This window comes from Orcinus orca, chromosome 21 (assembly GCF_937001465.1).
Source record: "Orcinus orca chromosome 21, mOrcOrc1.1, whole genome shotgun sequence".
NCBI classification, from domain to species: Eukaryota; Metazoa; Chordata; class Mammalia; order Artiodactyla; family Delphinidae; genus Orcinus; species Orcinus orca.
Window position 1 is genome coordinate 5,920,403 of NC_064579.1, and position 23,812 is coordinate 5,944,214.

The 23,812-nt window shown below is 52.1% G+C and overlaps 1 protein-coding gene across 1 annotated transcript; it reads right to left on the minus strand.

The window, feature by feature from the left end:
• Nucleotides 1-1,779: 1,779 nt before the first annotated feature.
• EIF4EBP1 (eukaryotic translation initiation factor 4E binding protein 1) lies at nucleotides 1,780-23,446 on the minus strand. The gene is made up of 3 exons (XM_004284878.4): nucleotides 23,218-23,446; nucleotides 4,408-4,587; nucleotides 1,780-2,222 (listed from the first exon to the last, which is right to left on the minus strand). Exons 1-3 carry the CDS (start codon nucleotides 23,360-23,362, stop codon nucleotides 2,191-2,193), a joined length of 357 nt encoding a protein of 118 aa, XP_004284926.1. The 5' UTR covers nucleotides 23,363-23,446; the 3' UTR covers nucleotides 1,780-2,190.
• Nucleotides 23,447-23,812: the final 366 nt, after the last annotated feature.

The following is a 23,812-nucleotide window of genomic DNA, read 5'->3' on the forward strand; positions in this document are numbered from 1 at the left end:
CCACAACAAGAGAAGCCACCACAATGAGAAGCCCGCGCACGGCAACGAAGAGTAGCCCCTGCTCGCCGCAACTACAGAAAGCCCACACCCAGCAACGAAGACCACTCCACAGCACCCAGCCAGGATGATGCTCGAGAAATACCTGGGTTTTCTGGAGGAGATACTTTTGTTCTGTGGGAAAGGCTCACAACTTGTGAAGAATGTTCTTATTGTCAGAGAGGCCAACTTTTTTTTTTTTGCGGTATGCGGACCTCTCACTGTTGTGGCCTCTCCCATTGCGGAGCACAGGCTCCGGACGCGCAGGCTCAGCGGCCATGGCTCACGGGCCCAGCCGCTCCGCGGCATGTGGGCTCCTCCCGGACCGGGGCACAAACCCGTGTCCCCTGCATCGGCAGGCGGACTCTCAACCACTGCGCCACCAGGGAAGCCCCCGAGAGGCCAAATTTTATACTCTGTCCCTTGGATCCTGCGAGGCAGGACCAAGAAGGGGAGCGCACTTGTGATCATGTAGACTTGTGAGCACGGCCTCTGGTTGCATGTCAGAAGGGGAGAGGGAGACGCTTCTAGGGGAAAGCTGAGGGATTGGGAAGACTGGGCCAATCTCTACTCTGATCCTAGTTGGGGCTTTAGTTGTTGCCTTAGCTCAGATGGTGGCCCCTCCACCGCCTTACTCCCTAGCCAGGGGAAAAGGATGTGCTGCATGCCTGGAGTCAACATGTCCCCACGGCCGGGTCCTTCTGCACACTGTCACCAGGCACAGGGATTCCAGCTGCCGTCACAGTCTTTGCCAGGAGAGGAGACTCCAACTCAGCTATAGAAAAAAACCAGGCAAGGGACCTGGCCACTAAGGCCTTCTGCTCCCCAAACGGCAGGTTGACAAGTGCTGAGTCCAGAGCTGGTGAGGTCCAGGTCAGCCATGCCCTCGTGGTCAAAGGCCATCCACCCCCCAGCATACCCCGTGATGAGAAACACCTGCTGCTTCTCAGCAGGGACCTCTACGTGGCATTCAGGGCCCTTAGAAATCTGGCCCCCCTTTTTCTGTCATTTATAAGCTACCCCTACCCTCACAAATTGCCCGCTCTGGCCAAAGCGGGGAACTTGATGACTTGTCCTTGTACAGCCTGGTTCCCCAAGACCACCTGCCCTTGGCAACATGGGCCCCTGCCTCCCCCCAGCCAGTCGTTCTCAGGACCCAGCGGTAGCATCACCTCCATGAAGCCTCCCCTTGCGTGGACCACTCGCTGGTTACCAACCCTATACAACCTCTTTTACGCTACCTTTTCTCATGGGCAAATCTTACATTTCAGTGAAATCCCCAAGGCAGAGAGCTTCTCACGTCCGTGTTCCCCTGGCAGCTCATACAAAGGGACACTAGACAGACACCAGGGGCACATGGATCAGTAAGTCGATGTCAGCGGGGGTCAGGCTCTCCTTCCCTTTGATGCTTGCAGGGAAGGGCCCGCAGAGCTAAGGTGACTGAGCCACTGGACACGTTTGGGGGGGACACAGCCCAGAAAAGAGGTAGCACCTAGCACCGCAAAACAGGAGATGGAGAGTAGTGCAGCTCCAACCCTGCCCCGATGACATCTGTCCTGGACCCGCGTGCGCTGTTACCTTCCCGAGCTGGACAGCGAGGCCAACCCGTGCTCTACTCACCCCACGGGATCCGTGTGACGGTCAAGCGAGATGCTGTATAGAAAGCGCCTGACAAGCATGGCACAGGGTAGTTGGCATTAGCTATCCACGTGGAGGTGAAAAGAGCTCAGACAGGGGCCAACGCTTGGCCCTAGGGCGAAGGTGGCTTTTATTTCCTTTCTTGGGAAGGGAGGGGGAGGGGAGCTTTCCCACACACCAACCTGAGGAAGGGGTGGGTGCGCCCCCCGGAGGAGGGGGCTGGGAGAGCCGGAGCGTGTCCACTAGCTGGCCCTGGGCTGCAGGGTGTGCCTGAGGTCACTGCCCTCGGGGTGACAGCTCCTGCAGGGCTGGAGGCACACGGAGGTATCTGCTGGTGTCCACGAAGGGGGAGGGGAGCAGGTGCCCTGAGCGAGGGAGCAGCGGGCGGGGCTGGAAAGCTCCACGCCCGACGGCTGCCCAGGATGGTGACTTCCATAAGGCCTGGCTGGTGTGACCCTTCTCCCGAGACGGGCCTCTGGGGCCCAAGTGGCGTTGCTCACTCCGACGGCTGGCCCTTTAAATGTCCATCTCAAACTGTGACTCTTCACCTGGGGAGAGAAGAGACAGAGGGCCAGGTGAGCCATGGGCACGTGGGAGCGCTGACATTCTAGAGGCCAAGAAGAGGCATGGTTTCCCATTCTGCTGTTCCCACAAGGAGAGCAGGGCCGGGCCAGGTCTGTGCTTCCAATGAGAACGGAGAGAGGGCAGGACCAGGAATTCCCGGAAACACACGTCCAGCTGTGCTCCCTCCCCCAATCCCAAATGAAGCACAGAGACCACGTCTCCCCACAGGAGAGGTGACAGCCCTGAATTCTGTAATAAGAGTGAATGGCTCCTTGTGATTTGAAATAAATACAACTTCCCAAATATTTCTTAAACGTAAGCCCTTTCTGAGCACATGTCCCAGCTTCTGGTTTAGAAAGTGGTACCCTGACCTACTAGGCATACATCCGATTTCCCACAGAACAGCCTGACCCTGCGATACAGAAGTTATTTGGGTAATTCAGCCACTCACTGCCCTTGTCCAACTCTTACCATTAAAATTTTCAAGTAATTCATGCTGTGGCAGCTTGTTTTTTTCTTTTTTTTTTAAATTAATTTATTTATTTGGCTGTGCGTGGTCTTAGTTGCGGCCCTCGGGTTCTTCGTTGCCGTGTGAGGGATCCTTTAGCTGTGGTTTGCGGGATCTAGTTCCCTGACCAGGGATTGAACCCAGGCCCCCTGCATTGGGAGCGTGGAGTCTTAACCACTGGAGCGCCAGGGAATTCCCTTGTTTTCCTTTTTAATGGAACTGCCTCCTTCACGGTCTCCTGGCCAAGGCTGCTCCAAGGTTCCACAGGGCAGGATGCCTGCTGTGACGCCCAGAGGGGAACAACTACCCTCGTCTACCCACAGATATGTGGGTCCAAGGGCAGGAGCCTTGGCTTCTCATAGCCAGTTAAGTAAAACGGAAACTCATGTCCCCCTCCTCCACTACACCCCATCCCAACAACCATGCAGACCACTAGGCTGTTATTGTGGGGTCAGAGCTGTTGGCCTGGGGCACTGCTGGGCTAACCTGCATTTGTTATGGGCCAGAGCAGTTCCAGAAACTGGGAGGGAAGAGGGTGTGCAAGTGTGGGCGATGGACAGCCTTCAGGTAGTGGTGACACAACCATTTCAGGTGTTGACAACCTCCATCCTCAACTACCAGTCTTTGGTTTAAGCAGGGGGACCGACCAGTGACTCTATCCCTCCTTCTCTCCATCCTGTAACAAAGGGCAGGGAACTGCGCTGCCTGGGGCCGTCCTTCCTACTGCGCTCTCTGTGCCCGTCCACCTCCCTTCCCTCCAAGGCTCTCCAAGTCTGAAGGCAAGGCAACTGGGGCCTGTCTTGGGAGGTGGGGTTCCCGAGTTAATAATGAACCACATCCTGCAGGCGATGAGTTCTGGGGAGATGGGTTCTCTGCTGCTGTCAGCAGAGCCAGCCCGGCCTGAGGTCCCAGCTGCTTCCTGTCTGGGCTTGGTGTACCACCTTTGGGTGAAGGGTCAGCAGCCTCCAGGCTGACTCAGGTTGTCTGCGAGTGCTTATGCTGCGTCCTCCACGTAGCGGGAGCGCACAGATGCTCTGGCCAGCCAGTCCCGATGCCACAAAGAGGGCATTCACACACCTCTGCCGGGGTGGCTGCTCTGATCGCTTGGCAGGGGGTGTGGGGAACGGACACCAGGAAGGACCCAGCTACCCCATGTGGTACCTGCAGAAACAACTGATTGCACTGTTTCTACCGTCTCCAGAATCCGCTATGGACACCCTAACAGAAGGCATCCCAGATGCCTTTCTGATCCCACAGACATGTAATTTCCTAGAGGGTGAGGACGCGGTGACTTTGATGTCACCTCCTGCCCACAAATATCGTGGGTGGGTTCCGAGTATCACAGACACACGGAAACACTTCAGGGACAATTACACAAAGGTTATTAAAGTGCTTATCAAAGTGGCTGCGTGATCCCCTGGCAAGCTCCCCACTAATGAGATTATATGAGGCCAAATCGCCTTTCCTCCGGTTCCTGGGCCCCTTTCCCTGGGAAAGCTGGTTCCGATGAAAGTTCTACACTCCAGTCCCTACCCGCACCCTCTGGACTCTGGGCAGTTGCAAGCAGGAGCATCATTCCCCTCCCTGGAACTCCCCGTGAGCGGATGGGACCACACGCATTCCCTTCCCCAGGGAGAGCCTGGCCGAGCCCGGCCACTCACCGCCCGCCGGCTTGTCCTCTGGGCTGCTGCTCAGGTGGTCCTGGCTGGCTTCTGTAGGGGGCTCATGACCCACAGGGCTAGTGACCCCGGGAATGGTGGGCAGGTCCCGCGGGGGCGTTTTGGTCACTGGTGAGTTCCGACACTCCATTAGGAACTTCCGGTCGTAGATGATCCTGGTACCTGGCAGGGGGCGGGGACATTGATAACGCCATGGCGGACCACCCGCTCCCCCCCAGCCTGCTGTTTTCCCCCATGTCTTTGAGGTGTGGCTGCAGCGCAGGTGGGGGGTTTTCCTGCAAAAGCCCGGACGGAGGAGTGAGGCTTACTCATGCCTGGCTGCAGCCCAGGACCCTGCTGCTACCAAACTGCCTTGGCTCCCCGTCCCGCGGGCGATCCTGTGGCCACCTGACCGCATCCATCCTCCCCTGTGCTTGCTGCTCACAGCCCACCAACTCACTCCCAGACCCTGTGCTCGGTGTCGCCACTCACGACAATCACATCCGACAGCGGAGAAAGTGCGTTTTTTATGCATTTTTCAATTCTGTCCTTACAGCACCCTCGTGGGATATCCAGAATCTTTAACTCCATTAACAGAGGGGCAAAGAGAAAAATAAGTGATCCCCCAACCAGTAAAAAATGAGAACGCTTTCTGTCTGGACTCAAGCCCTCCCGCCCCACGCCGCTCTTCACTCAGCCCATCTCCCCTGAGACACCCCCGCCCCCAGCATCCTTTACCTATCCGCTCCGATGCGTCCCTGCACTTCAGGGCTTCTACACAGGAGAGAGGGTGACTCTCCTTTCTCAAGAGTCACCCTAGGGTGAGGAACCGTGTCTTATGACTCACTATCCTTAAAGCACCCAGGACCCCTCCTATGAGGGCAGCTGCCTGGGAGACTCCTTAAAAAGGGAGTGTTTTCTCAAGCAGAGGACCCAGGAGCCTGGTGGGAGGCCAGCTGATTCCTCAAACAAGAGTGAAGACTGAGAAGGTTACTCCCGTTGGGCCCTAGTTTAATCCTGATTATCTCAGAAGCACCAGCGTGGTCCTAGTAACATAACACCTCCTGAACATTTGCTGATGGCTCCCTTCTCAACAGGAGCAGGCCCCAGGCTCCTAGCCATCACCAGGCAGAGGAATCTAGCCAGAATTTAAAACTGTCTTCTTGTCATTATGTTTCTTTTTATAGCTACCTTCTATTTACAGCAAGTGAGTCTGGTTTTTCCATATACAGTTGTGATATCAAGCTTCCTTTTAATAAATACAATAGGATATAACTGAATATGGTAATAGTACATGTTATATATTACATGATATATGTAATAATAAAAACTAAATTTAAAGGAGAAGGTGATATAAAGAGAAATATTAAATATATGTACAAGTACAATGCAAAGTATGATAAAGACTGCAGAGGAGGGACTTCCCTGGTGGTGGAGTGCTTAAGAATCCGCTTAACCACTTAAGGGTTCGAGCCCTGGTCCGGGAAGATCCCACATGCCGCGGAGCAGCTAAGCCTGTGAGCCACAACTACTGAGCCTGCGCTCTAGAGCCCGTGAGCCACAACTACTGGGTCCATGTGCCACAACTACTGAAGCCCACGCACCAAGAGCCCGTGCTCCACAACAAGAGAAGCCACTGCAACTAGAAGCCCGCGCACTGCAATGAAGAGTAGCCCCCGCTCCCTACAACTAGAGAAAAGCCCGCATGCAGCAACGAAGACCCAACACTGCCAAAATAAATAAATAAATAAATAAATAAAAAGACTGCAGATGAGGGAGAGGTCTAAGTTAGGGATTAATATATACATACTACGATATATAAAATAGATAACCAACAAGGGCCTACTGTACAGCACAGGGAACTATATTCAATATCTTGTAATAACCTGTAATGGAAGAGAATCTGAAAAAGAATAGATTTATATATATATGTATTGCATAACTGAATCACTGGGCTGTACACTTGAAACACTGTAAATCAACTATAATCCAATGAAAAAAAAAATAAAGACTGCAGATGGATGGTGAATGGCCCCAGTTTAGAAACCAGGATGCAAGGACTTCAGGAATGCCCTTCCTTATCAATAGCCCTGAAATACGTCCCTCACTTAATGGCTCTGCTGAGTGACATTCCAACAGCTGAGATTCATTTCTCAATGTTGAGCACTGTCTCTCTGTTAACCCTTGGAGCCAGGAGAGGGACCGGTTTGCATCTGAGCTCTGATGTGAGTTAATAAGACTGGGCTCCAGTGCTGAGGATGACCCGGGCTGCTGGAGAGCAGAGGATGGTGAGAGATACCCAAGGTGAACTCTGCCTCCTTGCTGAGTTGTCCCAGTCAGACTCGGGCCTGTCTAGGCGGCCGCCCAGTCTTGCTTTCCTCTTCTGAGAGGCAGTATTGCTGGGGCTGACAGCCCTGCCCCTCATCACCAGCAGGACAAAAGCTCAGAGCTCACGTTTCCCAGGGGGAGGCGTGGACAGCAAAGCACACAGAACGGCGCTGTACGTTAGGCTCTGCGATCAACCAGCCGGGTGGCCCTGTGCACCTCACCCTCTGTGCCTGCCCCCGGACCCCCGCCGTTCGGGCCTCACCTGTACCATGAAGGGCTGTGTGCCTATGAGCCCGGTGGGCTACAAATGGAGAACAACGGAGCCCTCTCCTTGAGGGAGGACGTCCTGGCTTCAGAGATGGGACCATTTTTCTGTTTCTTAGTTCTCACGGCCTGGCACTTTACTGCACGGCATGTGGAACTTCCCTGACCAGGGATCGAACCCGCGCCCCCTGCAGTGGAAGGGTGGAATCTTAACCACTGGACCACCAGGGAAGTCCATCATTTTTTTCTTTATTTTTATTGAAGTATAGTTGATTTACAATAGTGTGTTAGTTTCTGGTGTACAGCAAAGTGATTCAGTCACATATATATATACACACACACATATACATACATACATATATATATATTCTTTTCATATTCTTTTCCATTATGGTTTATCACAGGATATTGAATACAGTTCCTTGTGCTATACAGTAGGACCTTTTTAATCTATTTTATATATGAGAGTTTATATCTGCTAATCCCAAACTCCTTAATACCACCTTGGCTTTTTTTGTTGGTTTGTTCACCACAGAGTAGGGAACTGACCCCATTGGAGTTGAACCTAAGAGCTGGAGATCCAATCGTCTCAAAAAAGAACTTGGAGGGCTTCCCTGGTGGCACAGTGGTTAAGCATCTGCCTGCCAATGCAGGGGACATGGGTTTGAGCCCTGGTCCGGGAAGATCCCACATGCCATGGAACAACTAAGCCAGTACGCCACAACTACTGAGCCTGCGCTCTAGAGCCCGCGAGCCACAACTACTGAGCCAGCGTGCCACAACTACTGAACCCCGCGGGCCTAGGGCCCATGCTCTGCAACAAGAGAAGCGACCACAATGAGGAGCCTGCGCATCACAACGAAGAGTAGCCCCCACTCGCCGCAACTAGAGAAAGCCCGTGCACAGCAACCAAGACCCAACGCGGCCAAAATTAAATAGATAAAATAAATAAATTTAAAAAAAAAAGAACTTGGAGGTCAGCAGCTTCTGGGGAGGTTCTTTAAAGGTCACTAGCCCTCAGCAATTTTTTAAACAAGTGTAGTAAAATAGAAATAACATAAAACTTACCATCTGAACTAATTTTAAAATGTACAGTTGAGTAGTATAAGTACATCCGCGTGGTTGTACAACCCATCTCCAGGACTGTTTTCATCCTGCCAAACTGAAACTCTATCCAGGAAACAACTCCCCCTCTCCCAGCCCCTGGCAACCACCACTCCACTTTCTGTCTCTCTGAGCTGGACTGCTCTAGGTGCCTCATATAAGTGGAATCATACAGTATTTGTCTTTTTGCAACTGGCTCGTTTCACTTAGCATAATGTCCTCAAGGCTCATCTACATGGTTGGACCCCATGTGGGAATTTCCTTCCATTTAAGGCTGAATAACATTCAGTTGTATGGCTATACCAATTTTGTTTATCCACAGACATTCGGGTTGCATCTACCTTTTGGTTATTGTGAATAATGCTACTAGGTACATGGGTGTGCAAATATCTTGAGGCCCTCCTTTCAATTCTTCAGGGTACATACTCAGAAGTAGCCCTCAGCATTTGAAAAGTCAGTAATTACGCTTAAAAGAGAAAAAGAAATAAACAATGTGCCCTCTATCCTATGGCTAGTGCACTTATTTAAAAATAAAAATCCTCATTTCAGTTAATAAAATCCATAATCTAAATGTCAGCAGAGGTGGCACCCAAGACAGCCACCATCAGAATAATTCAGCCAGGGATGGAGGCTGTAGGATGGTAAACAGGGCGTTCAGAAAGTCAGCTGACAAGGCATGGAGCCTGGGAGGGGAGGAGACCACAAAGCCACCACTGACTAATTTGGGGCTGGTGAAGGATAGGAGCTGGAGATGAAGCTGCTTTGGCTTTTTAACCCTTTCTTCTTCCAACCCTTCATGGGATCCACCATCACACAGCTTCAGTGAACAGTGATCTTCTGGAAATTCCCTAAGCCTCCCACAGAGGACGCAAACTTTACAAAACACACACAGTCCCATACCGTCAAAAATAGGAAACCTTAGGTGACAAGGCTGCTGCTGTCTCCTGGAACTGGGGACGTGGCCTGCATTACGGGGACAGGAAGTGGGAAGCAGCAGGGGATGCCACGGTCCCTGCGAGGCTGAGCGAGGTGCTGGTCAAGTGTGATCCTCTGGCGCGTGTGGGTGTCACACCAGCCGGTGCCCACGTAACACTCTTCAGCTGAGGGCCTACTTCCTCGCCATGTAAGGGAAAATGACCCATCTCCACTAGGTTTCTATAAACAAAAGCTTTTGAGGATCTAGGCAGCTTCCAGCTGGTAGGGCCACGACAGTGTTCCCTGCTGCTTCTCTCACAAGTCGTGCGAAACACCAAGAACAAGTAGAAGCACATGCTCCCACCTGGATGCAAAAGGGGCTCCAACTGTTCTCCAAATCACGATACATGAAGACAGAAAGTGAATGGAGTTGTGGTTCTAACAGAGAGAGGGAAAGGGTGACAACTTAATGCAGGAAGGTGGCAGTGGAGGTTACAACAGGAAGCAAGCGGGGTCCGAACCCAGGAAGGTTCAGGAATTAGAGGCATCAAGGAAAATGGAGATGGGGGCTGAGAACAGGGAGAGGTGCCACACATTCCTCACCCAGGAGGAGGGGAGACAGGGAAAATAAGTAAAGCTGACCTCCTGAACGGTGGCCTCAAACCCCCAGCCCTGCCCTGCCTCAGAATCAAGAGTAAAGATAAAGATCTGTAGAAACGGATTTTGGGAGGGGGGTATCCCAAATGCAAAAAACCAACTAGGCAGTAGATTGAGTCCACCAGTCTCCACAACTCACAAGGGGCTTCCGGTCAGCTCTTAGGCACCTCACTCTTAAATATAAACAGTCAAATGTCTCCATGCATTTCTGAAAAAAGCTCACAACATTTAATGAGATTCAAATAAACCAACAGGGACTTCCCTGGTGGTGCAGTGGTTAAGAATCCGCCTGCCAATGCAGGGGACATGGGTTCAAGCCCTGGTCTGGGAAGATCCCACATGCCGAGGAGCAACTAAGCCCGTGTGCCACAACTACTGAGCCCGTGCTGTAGAGCCCATGAGCCACAACTATTGAGCCCACGTGCTACAACTACTGAAGCCTGCATGCCTAGAGCCCATGCTCCGCAACAAGAGAACCCACTGCAACAAGAAGCCTGCGCACTGCAACTAAGAGTAGCCCCTGCTCGACACAACTAGAGAAAGCCCGCGCAGCAACAAAGACCCAACGCAGCCAAAATAAATAAATAAATAGATAAATTTAAAAAAAAAAAAAAAAGAATCTGTCTGCCAATGCAGGGGACACGGGTTCGAGCCCTGGTCTGGGAAGATTGCACATGCCGCGGAGCAACTAAGCCCACATGCCACAACTACTAAGCCTGCACTCTGGAGCCCATGAGCTACAACTACTGAGCCTGCGCTCTAGAGCCCACGAGCTACAACTACCGAGCCTGTGCTCTAGAGCCTGCAAGCCACAACTATGGAGCCCACACGCCACCACTACTGAAGCCCGTGTGCTGTAGGGCCCATGCTCCGCTACAAGAGAAGCCACTGCAATGAGAAGCCTGTGCACCTCAACAAAGAGTAGCCCCTGCTCACCGCAACTAGAGAAAGCCTGCACGCAGCAACAAAGACCCATCACAGCCAGAAACAAAACAAAACAAATCAAAACCAACAGGAGAAAACAGATAATAAAGGGAGCAGAAGACATAAAGATAACCAATTAGAGACAGTACCCAAATCCTGGATAATAGGCAGTGAAGAAAGAGAGAAAAGAAAATTTGATCAAAAGAATTTACTTAAATAGAAAAAAAGAAAAGAGACTTTTCCTGAATTGAGAGATGAGTCTTTTTTCTTTTTTTTTAAAATCAGTTTACTGTTTTTATTTTTTTAATTTTTATTTATTTGTTTTTTGGCTGCATTGGGTCTTCATTGCTGTGTGCGGGCTTTCTCTAGTTGCGGTGAGTGGCGGTTACTCTTCATTGAGGTGTGCGGGCTTCTCACTGTGGTGGCTTCTTTTGTTGCAGAGCACAGACTTTAGGTGCGCCGGCTTCAGTAGTTGTGGCATGCAGGCTCAGTAGTTGTGGCTTGTGGGCTCTATAGCACAGGCTCAGTAGTTGTAGCTTATGGGCTTAGTTGCTCCGCGGCATGTGGGATTTTCCCGGACTAGGGCTCGAACCCGTGTCCCATGCCTTGGCAGGTGATTCTTAACCACTGTGCCACCAGGGAAGTCCCTGTCTACTTTTTTCAAAATAAATTTATTTATTTATTTGTTTATCTACTTATTTTTGGCTATGTTGAGTCTTCGTTGCTGCACACAGGCTTTCTCTAGTTGCGGCGAGCGGGGGCTAGTCTTCCTTACAGTGTGCAGGTTTCTCATTGTGGCGGCTTCTTGTTACAGAACATGGGCTCTGAGCACACGGGCTTCAGTAGTTGTGGCACGCGGGCTCAACAGTTCTGGCGCACAGGCTTAGTTGCTCTGCAGCATGTGGGATCTTCCAGGACCAGGGCTCGAACCTGTGCCCCCTGCATTGGCAGGCGGATTCTTAACCACTGCGCCACCAGGGAAGTCCTATAACTTTATATATATACAACTTTGATTTTTTTTTTTAAACTAAGGGGCAGGTTAAATAAGTTATGGGTCAGACCTACAATGCAATGCTGTGCAGGTACTATTGGAATGAGAAAAGTGTACACTGTCCACAGTATTTCATGAAAAAGTCACAGAACTGTATTTTGTGTTTGGTTATCTCTGGGGGTGAGATAAGGATTAAGGCAAAGAAAACATCTTTTACACTGAACTTTTTTTTTTAATACAAAACTGTAATAAGGATATAGGGATATTAAGCAAACAAATAAATCAGGATATAAGGTCAGAATCTCCTTTCCTAGTAAGTCAAGTTAAAACTGCCGTGGCTGGAACAAGATAGCCTCCCCACCCCATGAAAGCCCAGGGGGCTCTCTGCTGGGCTGGGGAAGGAGTGGTAAGCTCACCGCCAGCACCTCCAGGCCATGTGTACCAGCCCCGTCCACACTAGACTTTAACTCCAGAACTGTATTCAAGGATCAGGAGAAGTGTTAACACTCACCCACAAAATTGCCGGTCTTTGCTCAATCCCATGCCCTGAGAATAGGTGTGCTGGGTCGGTCGTGTATTCACTCACTGAACCCCTTTGTTTGTTTGTTTTCGGGCCGCGCCATGGGGCTCGCGGGGATCTTAGTTCCCCGACCAGGGATCAAACCCGTGCCCCCTGCAGTGGAAGCGCTGAGTCCTAACCACTGGACTGCCAGGGAAAAGTCCCTCACTGAACCCCTTTGGACCACAGTAGGCCAGGTGTGAGGGATGTAAGGGACCGTTAGATATAGGAACAGCTCCCTGATCTCAGACACACACTTAGTCGGAGGAGAAAGACCTGGAAACAAACAATTACTGTCAAGTGTGTGGAGTCTAAAAATGGAGGCATAGGTGGGGATCACAGAGGGACAGGGAGAGACCTACCCCATGTGTACTGCTGGCGACAGAGAATCCAAGCCCCCTGACCCTAACCCCCTGAGCCAGAGAACCATCCAAATCACCCCAATTCTGCACTGCCCCGAACTGGGGGGTGGTCCGTGGGCGACTCAGATGGGAGGTACTGGAGGTACAGAGCAGGGGAATCCAGAACCTGCCACCCTGCAGGGCCGGGGGGAGAAGAGAGGCGGACCACCCCCACCCCCATCAGCCTTCCAACCATTTGTGTAGCTGGGATCCTGTTGGGTGCTGGGGGAGAGTTCAAGGTTGGGTCTCGAACTACATATAGAGAATAACTGAGGCTGCCCTCTAACTGAAAGCCCATTCAAATGCATGGCCGTAAGTCCAGCGGGCTGCCAGAGTTCCCAGCTATGGAGAGAAAGGGTGGGAACAACACTGGAGTAGGGGTTGGTGGGAGAGAATACAGCGCTGCTCTTCCTACAGCCTAGTGGTCAGAGACCCAGCTCTCCCACTTGCTGGCTCTACCCACTCTGGGCGTTATTGCTCCACGTCTCTGTGCCTCGATTTCTTCCTCTGTAGAATGGGGATGATGGTGATGACGACAGTGCAACTTCACAGGGTCACTGCGTGGGGCAGCACAGTGGCTGACACAAAGTAAGCCCTAAACAAACAAACCCTAGCTATTACCATGGCCAGTGTGGCTTCAGGTGACATACTTTACCCTTTATTCAGTCCCATCCACACCAGGGATCAGTTGTATGGGGGCCAAAACAAAGAAACACAAAGAACTGGGACAAATCAGAGGGAAGGCAAGCAACCCTGAGAAGAGACTTGTGGGGAAAGGGCAAGGGTGGAGATGGGGGAGGGTAAGGGCGTCCTCCATCCTTTTTTGGTCCACAGAAACATGCTTCAAGAACCACCACAAGGTGACTTCCCTGGGGGCGCAGTGGGTAAGACTCCGCGCTCCCAACACAGGCGGCTGGGGTTCAATCCCTGGTAAGGGAACTAGATCCCACATGCATGCCGCCACTAAGAGTTCGCAAGCCGCAACTAAGGAGCCCACGGGCCACAACCAAGGAGCCCGTCTGCCATAACTAAGACCCGGCACAACCAAATAAATAAATAAATAATTTAATTTAAAAACAGCAACAGAAACAAAAGAAAAACACCACAAGGGGACTTTCCTGGCGGTCCAGTGGTTAAGACTCTGCGCTTCCACTGCAGGGGGCGTGGGTTGGATCCCCGGTGGGGGAACTAAGATCCCATGTGCTGTACAGTGTGGCCAAAAAATTAAAAAGAACTACGGCATGTTTGATAACTAGTGTCATCTGGGACTTTAAACTCCTTATGTGCACCAAATGCAAGAATGGCATTTTTTCTCCAGGCAGGTTTTGGCGTGAGGACAGCTTGTTTGAACATATAAAGCAAGGCAGACCTTCCCTAGGGTCTGGTTTCCTCAGCGGTAAACAAGGGCTTGTTCTGGGCTCATTCTAACTATTTTTAAAGCACCAACCCTGTGCCAGGATTTAGAGGTAATCTCTCAGGTCTGTTTCAGCTCTGACACCAACCGTTTATTTTTAGGATCTCCTTGTGGGCAGGTGCTTTTCAAGTGTAACTAGCCCGGGGCCGGGGACGCAGCAGTTCTGGGCTCAAACCCGGGTGTGCCACACACCAGCCCTCATCTCCCAGTCCCAGCTTCATTCCACAGCTCGGTGCCAACAAGACCCGCGCCTCCCAGGAGTGGCCTGAAGATCACATCACCACGTGAGCCCTGTCTGCCTGTGGGCAGGGGGGCGGCGCTCAGAGCCTGACCTGCTAGGTCTCCGTGGCCCCCTCGACCCCCCGGAGGTAGACACATTGTCCTCGACTCGCAGACAGGAAACTGAGGCTCAGAAAGGCCGGCCCCTCGCAGCCATCCTGAGGCAGACACAGCCCACGTCGCCTCCGACCCCAAACACCAGCCTTGGTTTATAACGAGCAGGGCAGCGGGGCCACCGCACCGGCCACTGGGGAAGTCGCAGGGGTCTCCAGATTTCTGCCTCCTTTCCCGCCTGTTTGGCCAGAACAGGACGTTCCCTGGGAGGGAGGCCTCCTAGATTCCTTCTTCATCCCCCGCCCCCCCTGCGGTCCCGCCCTCCCCTCGGGGGCCAAGCGGCGTTTGGATGCAGCGGCTCCTGTAAGTTGAGACGCTGGTCCCTCGCTCTCCCCGGGCCTCCCAGGCAGAAGCCCTCCTCCCCAGGACGTGAGGCCCAACAAGAGTACAAGCGCGGAATTCCTAGAACTGCTGTTCCCCTTCCAGGGCCGGGAGAGCATTTCACAACACGGTCAGGCGGAGGGCCGGACGCCTGTGCTCGGACGCGGGCCAGCCTCCCGGGAGCCACGCACTCGGATGAGCTTACAGCCGGCTCACCGGCGGTGCCCCGACGACCGGGAGGCACAGCTGCAGCCGCGCGGGCCCGCAGGGCTCTCCCTCCCTGCCCTTGCCTGGGCGGCTGTTCTTGCTGGGCAGTCTGCTTGGCAAGCAGAGCCGACCGGTCTGGGAGAGAGTCGTGGTAGAGAAGCAGAAGAGCACGCTCCCTCCAAGCCTGCCCTTCACGTCTGGCCCCGCCAGCTCTGCAGAGAGAACCAAGATGCCCACGTTCTCAAGGGTCAAGGGGTCTTATGAAGGTCCTGGAGTAACAAAGGTGCCACCAGCGAGTGGCAAAGGGCCCCCCCTTCAGGCCCCATGAGGGAATAGGCCAGTTGATTCGAAAATTAAGCAGAAGGGACAAGGCTTTTACAGGGACGTTCAGAACAAAATAGTTGAATGAATTCTTCTAGGGCCAGCCCAGCTCCTCCCCGTTCCCTGTGCACCTGGCAGAGCCAGGTAAGGCTGCCTCCGAAACTCACTACCAACAGGGGAGTGCCCGTCTGAAATGCCCCACCCCTGTTGTTGCTGGAAACGGGAGGGGCCCTGTTTTTTGTGAACGGCACCCCCCAAATTCACATGCAGAAGCCCCAACCCCAAGTACCTCAGTGTAACCCTAATTGGAGAGAAGGTCTTTTAAACAGGCCATTATGTTAAAATGAGGCCGTTGGGTAGGGGCCCTAAAACAACATGCTGGTGTCCTTGTAAGAGGAGAGAGAGATTCCACAGAGGAAGGACACCCACCAGGTGCAGAGGCAGCAAGAGGGCTGCGGTCTGCAAGCCAAGGACAGGGCCTCAGGAGAAACCAAGCCTGCCGGCACTTTGATCTTGGACTTCCAGCTTCCAGACCAAGGAGAAAATAAACTTGTTTAAACTACCCAGTCTGTGGATTTTGTTACGGGAGCCCTAGCAAATTAATATAGGCCCACTTTCCCCTTTTGTTCAGAAGAGCAGAAGAGAGAAGCCCAGGGCTTCCCTGGTGGCACAGTGGTTAAAGAATCCGCCTGCCAATGCAGGGGACACGGGTTCGAGCCCTGGTCTGGGAAGATCCCACATACCACGGAGCAACTAAGCCCGTGTGCCACAACTACTGAGCCTGTGCTCTAGAGCCCGTGAGCCACAACTACTGAGCCCCCATGCTGCAACTAATGAAGCCCACGTGTCTAGAGCCCGTGCTCTGCAACAGGAGAAGCCACCACAATGAGAAGCCTGCTCACCTCAACGAAGAGTAGCTCCCGCACTGCAGGTAGAGAAAGCCCGCGCGGAGCAACAAAGACCCAACACAGCCAAAAAATAATAATAATAACAAAATAAATTTTTAAAAATTTTAAAAATAAAATAAAACCCAAGTCTGCTTCCTTTGTGAAGTCTCCCTGCCACTCCCCAGAGCCCTTTAAAAAAAAAAAGAGAGAGAGAGAGAAGCCCACTTATACACACCCACTCTTTAAGGCAAGAGACCCAGTTCTTCACCTCCACACCGTGTGCCTCACCAGGCGTGTGCTGACTGTGAACCCGCCTGCACCCCCAGTAGTCTCCCTCCCACCCAGCTGTGGACTGCTGGGCTCAGACACCTGACATCATCCTCTTGCCAGTATTCCAGAAAGTCAAGGATGTTCAAATGCGAGTGCTGAGCAGGGCTGGGCAAGCACGGGCTCCTCTGAAGGGTGTACCCAAAGCCCGGCTGCTTGAAGGGGAAAGAGGTAGGCTGGGCGGCAGTTAGTAAGAGAAGGCATGACACCAAGTGAATGTATGGCCCAGTGGCCTGGCACCATGGCCATTTGTATGGTTGGCGTTCTGGAGCTGGACAGAAGGGCTTGAAAATGGGGCATGAGATCTATGACTCAATATTATCAGGAAGGTGTCCTCTGTTCTTAAACCAACGGTCAATACACAGGCTTGTGATTCCTGTCTGCTTCTACACCTGGCCCTGGCTCTGCTGGCCACACAGCAGAACGGGCAGTTAAGTCTTCTTAAAGGACTGTTCTTTGAGGCTTGGCCCTTGTGGAACATCGTCTAAAAGCGTGGTCCACATAAATCCTCCAATCCCTGTTTGCACATGCGGCTTCCCTCATTCAAAGGAGTTATTTTCCCCTCTCGTTGAATCTGGGCTAGCCCACAGCTTGCCTTGACTGATAGAATACCATGTCAGTGACATTACGTGACTTCTGAGCCTAGGCCTTAAGAGGCCTTGCAAACTGCCATGGAAATAAGCTCACATTCTGAATGATGTGAGACCACGAGGACAGAAAGAGAGCCCAACCTTCCAGCTGTCCCCAGCAATGCCCAGACAGGTGGCTAAGGCCATCTTGGACCTTCCAGCCCAGGGCAATCCAGCTGCCAACTGTATGCAGCCAGAGAAGTAGCTCAGGCAAGATGATCAAAAAATGCCCAACTGGCCCAAAGAATGAAGAGAAATAACAGATTGTTGTTGTTGTTGAAGTTACTAAGTTTGGGGATGGCTTGTTATACAGCAGTAGCTAACTGATACAGCCATTCTCATCAAGACAAGTATCTCTGGGTCTAGTATCTGAGCTCTCCCCATGAACCTTCATGGGCATAAGCAATGGGTTACAAGGCCCATGTCTTGAGCATCCAAATGCCATGGATAGATGTCACCTATTTCCACCTAGTCAGCAATACTGGCTGCAAACAAGTAAATAAAGAGCAGCAATCCTAGTGTCTAAGACCTGGGCCCCAATACTGAGTTGCTCAGTATAAAAAGTCACTTCCTTCCACTTTCTGCTCCATAATGATTGGGAATAATACTGGGATAAGTGGGAAAGTTCAGAGAAAGTTAGCTTCTGCCTCTGGGACTTTCCAAGATAAATAACTATACCTGTAACTGAAAGGACAGAAAAGAAAATTCTAAATATTCTTATTAAGCCAGCTCAGACCCAGGCCTGGTCGTAGAGACACTAGGTTACCCTGAGAATGCTTTCATTGCAGGAGTCTTTTCAACCCTTCACCTTCTAGACGTCACACGTAGCTGGTGGCACTGCAAAATAAGCCGTCTCTGAAAGAACTTCCTATCTAACCTAGGGAACAAACACGTAAACAAATACATGTGATTCACTGTTATGAATCATAAAGCAGGAAGAACGCTGGCATGGATCTCAGTAAGATGAGAAAGTAACAGATTTTTCCTTTGTTTGTTTGAACACACAAGGATCTATGCACACAAATGAATACCTTTTGTCCGTTTCACCTTAAGAAGCAATCCTTTTTTCAGTAATTCTGCCCTTTCCTAATTCCTCTTCCAGGAACGACATCAAATAACAACCTGACAAGCAAACGCCTCACTACTTTATACCAAGAGAACAATGCGGTACCATCCTGCTGGCCCTTTCACCAAATGTGGTAATGAAGGACTTCTTTGCTCTTTCATGAAAAAACAAAAAAACTCCTTTTTCAAATAATGAGGCCCTGCCACCTTTGAGGAAAAAAATACATAAGCTTCTGAAGGCAATTCAAATCCAACAGCTGTGTCTGCATTGTTAGAATGTAAGGCCTACCAGGCCGACTACTTAGAGCGGGCAATTCTCACTAAATATCATACAGGTTCTCTGGGGTGGCGTGGGGTGTCTGTCTAATTGCTTCAGTCTATAGATAAAACTCTGATGCTTATAATTCTACTTCAGGTGTGACTTCATCTTTCTAACTTGCAACGCAAGCCCTCGAGGTCACACTGTCTTCCCAGGCCATAAAGGCCTTAAGAACAGGGAGGCCATGGGCATTGGAGGGAGTCTGGGATGCTCTACACCAGGGTCCTCGTCAAAGTCTTTAATGAGGCACATAGTGTGGAATGTTCCAAATGCTTTAAAAGGAAGCTCAGGTCAGTGTAAAAGGAGGCCCATTACAGTTCCCTCCTTGCCTTAATGTCAAGTTCTTTTAACCTGTAATAAAGAGATAATGTGGACTTCCCTGGTGGCGCAGTGGTTAAGAATCTGTCTGCTAATGCAGGGGACACGGGTTCGATCCCTGATCAAGGAAGATCCCACATGCCACGGAGCAACTAAGCCCGTGCGCCACAACTACTGAGCCTGTGCTCTAGAGCCCGCAAGCCACAACTACTGAGCCCGCGTGCCACAACTACTGAAGCCCGCGTGCCTAGAGTCCGTGGTCCGCAAGAAGAGAAGCCACCGCAATGAAAAGCCAGCGCACCACAACAAAGAGTAGCCCCTTGCTCACCGCAACTAGAGGAAGCCCGCGCGCAGCAACGAAGACCCAACGCAGCCAAAAATAAATAAATAAAATAAATAAATTTATTTTTAAAAAAAGAGAGACAATGTGACTAAGGCCTGGGGACACTGGCTGTACCCCAGCTTCAGTGCCCAGCCCACCTCCCCATCTTCCCGGCACTGTCTGTTCCACAGCCAGACCTGGGAGCTGCCCCAAGGTAAGCTTCCCGGGCACAGACTTTGTTTGTCTAACCAAATAGGGTGCCAGTAACACCTGTAGTCCTACCTGTGTACCTCTGATTAACCTTATCCAGGTCCAGGGCTTAGGTATGACTACCACCCAAGCAACAACCCCTACAGCTTTGGGGTCAAACATCCAATAAGGAACTGGGAACATAGAGGTTGGTGGGGGAAGGGTGGATGAAGGTATCTGACCCACTCAAAGGTTCTGCTGGTTTATGGTGTTACTGGAGATTTTTAAGACTTCACAGATACAGAGAACAGACTTGTTGCTAAGGGAAAGGGGTGGTGGGGAAGGGAAGGATTGGGAGTTTGGGATTAGCAGATGCAAACTATTCTAATATATATAGAATGGATAAACAACAAGGTCCTACTGTATAGCACGGGGAACTATATTCAGTATGCTGTGATAAACCATAATGGAGGGACTTCCCTGGCAGTCCAGTGAATTGGACTCTGTGCTTCCAAGGCAGGGGGCACAGGTTCGATCCCTGGTCAGGGAACTAAGGTCCCTCATGCTGCAGAGCGTGGCCAAAAAAGAAAAAAAAAAAAAAACCCTAATGGAAAAGAATATGAAAAGGAATATATATGTATAACTGAATCACTTCGTTGTACAGTGAAATTAACACATTGTAAATCAACTATACTTCAATAAAATTTAAAAAAAAACAACCCACAAGACTCCACAGACTCAAATATTCATCTGTGACACTCCCTGAAGTAAATTTCTCTTAAGTTCTCCAGATACCTAACTTCAGATCAGTGACTCAGCCTGTGTAGGGTTAATGACCATGGAAAGCAAAGTGAGTCACACGCATGGAGATGGCTCAGGTCACCTGCTCTCATTCTGCCCCAGGGACAGACACTGCAGTGCTCTTCCCAGCAAGAGTGACCAGCAGACACTTTACTCCAGTAGCTCCTGACACTTCCCACCCAGGAAGACTCTGTCAAAAGCCTGGCTCTCCAGACCCTGGTTTAAAGATGGATGCCAAACCCAACCTCAAGAGAAGTTTACCTGGATAGAAGGATTGCTTTTGGTCAGACCGCGGAGGACTGAAACGGTGAGGGCTGTCCCATTCCACTAATTCCTGGGTACTCGGAGTGTGGTACTTACACCAATCACTGGGAGCTAGTTAGATGACCCAGCAGTCCCACTACTGGGCATATACCCTGAGAAAACCATAATTTAAAAAGAGTCATGTACCAAAATGTTCATTGCAGCTCTATTTACAATAGCCCGGAGATGGAAACAACCTAAGTGTCCATCATGGGATGAATGGATAAAGAAGATGTGGCACATATATACAATGGAGTAGTACTCAGCCATAAAAAGAAATGAAATTGAGCTATTTGTAATGAGGTGGATAGACCTAGAGTCTGTCATACAGAGTGAAGTAAGTCAGAAGGAGAAAGACAAATACCATATGCTAACACATATATATGGAATTTAAGAAAAAAAATGTCATGAAGAACCTAGGGGTAAAACAGGAATAAAGACACAGACCTACTAGAGCATGGACTTGAGGATATGGGGAGGGGGAAGGGTGAGCTGTGACAAAGCGAGAGAGAGGCATGGACATATATACACTACCAAACGTAAGGTAGATAGCTAGTGGGAAGCAGCCGCATGGCACAGGGAGATCAGCTCGGTGCTTTGTGACCGCCTGGAGGGGTGGGATAGGGAGGGTGGGAGGGAGGGAGACGCAAGAGGGAGGAGATATGGGAACATATGTATATGTATAACTGATTCACTTTGTTATAAAGCAGAAACTAACACACCATTGTAAAGCAATTATATTCCAATAAAGATGTAAAAAAAAAAAAAAGAAAAAGAAATGCAGAATCTTAGGCCCCACCGCAAACCTACAGAATCAGAATCTGCATTGAAATGAGGTCCCCACGTAATTCGTATGCACATCGAAGACTGAGAAACAGCACTCCAGACTGAAGCAGAAGAGGGCCAGGAATGACCTTTTCTCATTAGGTCAAGCTCCTCTGCCCTGGGCAAAGGGGCGGCAAAGGCTTGGGCTGACGTGGGCTTTGGAGGAAGACTCCACGACTTGGCTGAGGCAGAGACAAGCCTGGATCCTCCAGGTTACGGGCTGTGAGCTGTGCCTCCCCGGCTGGACACCCCAGACAAGAAAGACCTGGCTTTAGGCTCCAGGCACTGCTAGCTTCCTTCCTGTTGGCCTCAGAAACGAAGTTACACTCTGATGCCCCTTCTTCTCTCTCTCAACTGAAGACCTTCAAAAGGAGGTAGATTGGCTGAGGTCTGCCCCAAAGCCCTATTTCCCAGTGCAAAGTGAGAAGGGGCAGCTCCCTATCAACGGCACCCCTGGCTATTGCTTCCAATCCGACCCACCCCATCTAGCAACAAAGCTGCAAAATCGGGCCACCTGAGCCTCAGGCCTGCCTCAGTGCCCACCCCGAACAGATCAAGCACAGGTTCACACCCTCACTTGAAGGAGCCCCAAAACTGTCCAGAAAAGTCCCGGTAGACACATCATGACACAGAAAAAGCAGAACAGCGTGGACTATATAAGTTCCAGCATGGAAAGAGAATTTGAGTCAAAGAGTGGTAGGAAGGGTCGCTGGGAACTTTTCCCTGGATCATTTTTAATATATGAGGCAGCATTTCTCCCCTCTATGCTTGGCTGCTATTCCTTCTTCAATCTGTGGAAACGGTGTGACACTGCACAGTGGGCACGTATTTGGGGCCTCAGTGCCGCGTTCCATAGAATACGGCGGCACCGTTGTACAAGAACGTCTAAGATCGCTAACAGCTCTAACATTGTATGTTTTGGATCAAACAGCTCCGGACCTCGGATCTGGCTGTGCTCGCTGGTGGCGGGACAGCTGCCTGAGAAAATAAGCATGTGGCCCTGACGCTGGCAGGCGACGAGGCTGCAGCCCCGTCAGCGCGCGTCCGTCCCCACCCGTGGGTCTCAGCGGAGCGCCAGAATCTGCGGCGGTTTTCTAGTAGTTTGGGAAGGAGCGGTGGAAGAGGGTGGAAGAGGAGGGGGGAAGGGCAGAAGCGGGTGAGAACAGCGCGAGGACGAGAGGGAAGTGGTGAGCACGAGGGTTTCATCATGCAAACGCGCGGGCAGGTTTCATCAGCGCCCGTGCGCCGGGACTCCGGGGCTGGGAGGGAACGCCAGGCTCCCGAGGGCAGCCCAAGGCGGGCCCCCACCCGCGCCAGCTCAGCTTCCTCTTCCTCATCCATTCTCAGGGAGGTCACACGGTTCCCTCCCCTCCCCCCCCGGGCAGAAGAACGTGTTTTTCTGCACGGCGCTGCCCGCGGCCCCAGGTCCCTTCGCTGAGAAGCACACGCGTAAAAGGGCGATCTGCCACCCGTGTCGTCGAGGCACTGCTGGAGCAGGCGAGCACCTTCAGCCCAAAGCTGGGGGTGCCTCGGGAAGGAAAAAGGTCTCCGCAAGAGGCAGTGACGCCAACAACCTATTCCATAAAAACCCCAGGCCCGGCCTCTTCTTGGTTCGTGGGTCACCCTGACCCCACCCTATTCCGCCTCAGAACTGCCCCCAGCACCCACAACGGGCAGCACACCTTGGCATGTGGCAGTCCTGGAAGCGTGCGTTTGTTTGGGTGAGAGGACTCAGCTGTCTCTCCCAGAAAGCAGGAAACTAATGTGGTGGCATTTGCAGCCGCGGCTCTGGAGTTCGCACCCAGAGGGCGGGCTATGGAAGACGGCCCCCCGTGCGCTCCCTGTGGCCTCCTCCGTGACCCTCACCGCCTCCCTGATGCCCCGTATCCGTTCTTCCCAGCCGCCGCGCCCCGGAGCCAGGTCGCCACGTCCAGTTGGCGGTTCCCGAGCCCTCGAGCTCTGCCCAGTCCGTTCTCCACACCGCCCGCACCCAGAGCGGGCGCGCGGCGACCCCCGAGCCCGTGCCTACCTCCCGGGGTGGTACTGAAGAGCGTGCCGCCGGGGGTGGTGCTGTAGTCCCCGGGCGGCAGGTGCACTCCGTCGCTGAGGACCACCCGGCGAGTGGCGGGGATGGCCCGGCTTGGGGTCTGGCTGCAGCTGCTGCCGCTGGACATGGTCTCCCGAGCGCTCCGCCAGCAGCTGGAGCGGGGCCCTCACACCCCTCTGGCCTCGTTCAGTCTCGCTCGGGCCCGCCCCGCCCGAGACCGCCCCTTCCGCCTCTCGGGGTGACGCCCCCTGGGATTTGTAGTTCCTCCCGCGCCGCCGCCACGCCCACCTCCTCCCGGGCCGAGTGCTCTGCTGTTCCTCCCCCGCGCTGGGTCTGAGGCCTCTTACCCCCCCGCTCCAGCGCGCCGAAGCCTGCGCCCCGCCCCTGTTCCTTTCGGGTACCTCGCGGTCACACCCCATTCCTTTCGGGTCCCCAGTGGCCACGCCCCTGTTCCTTTCGGGTCCCCAGCTGACACGCCGGCAGGGACGGGTCGGTTGGGGTTGGTGGTCGGGAAGCTTGCCTACGTTAATGCCTTGCTGGGTTGGGGGAGCGTCTCAGGCTGTGCGGGGATTCTAGC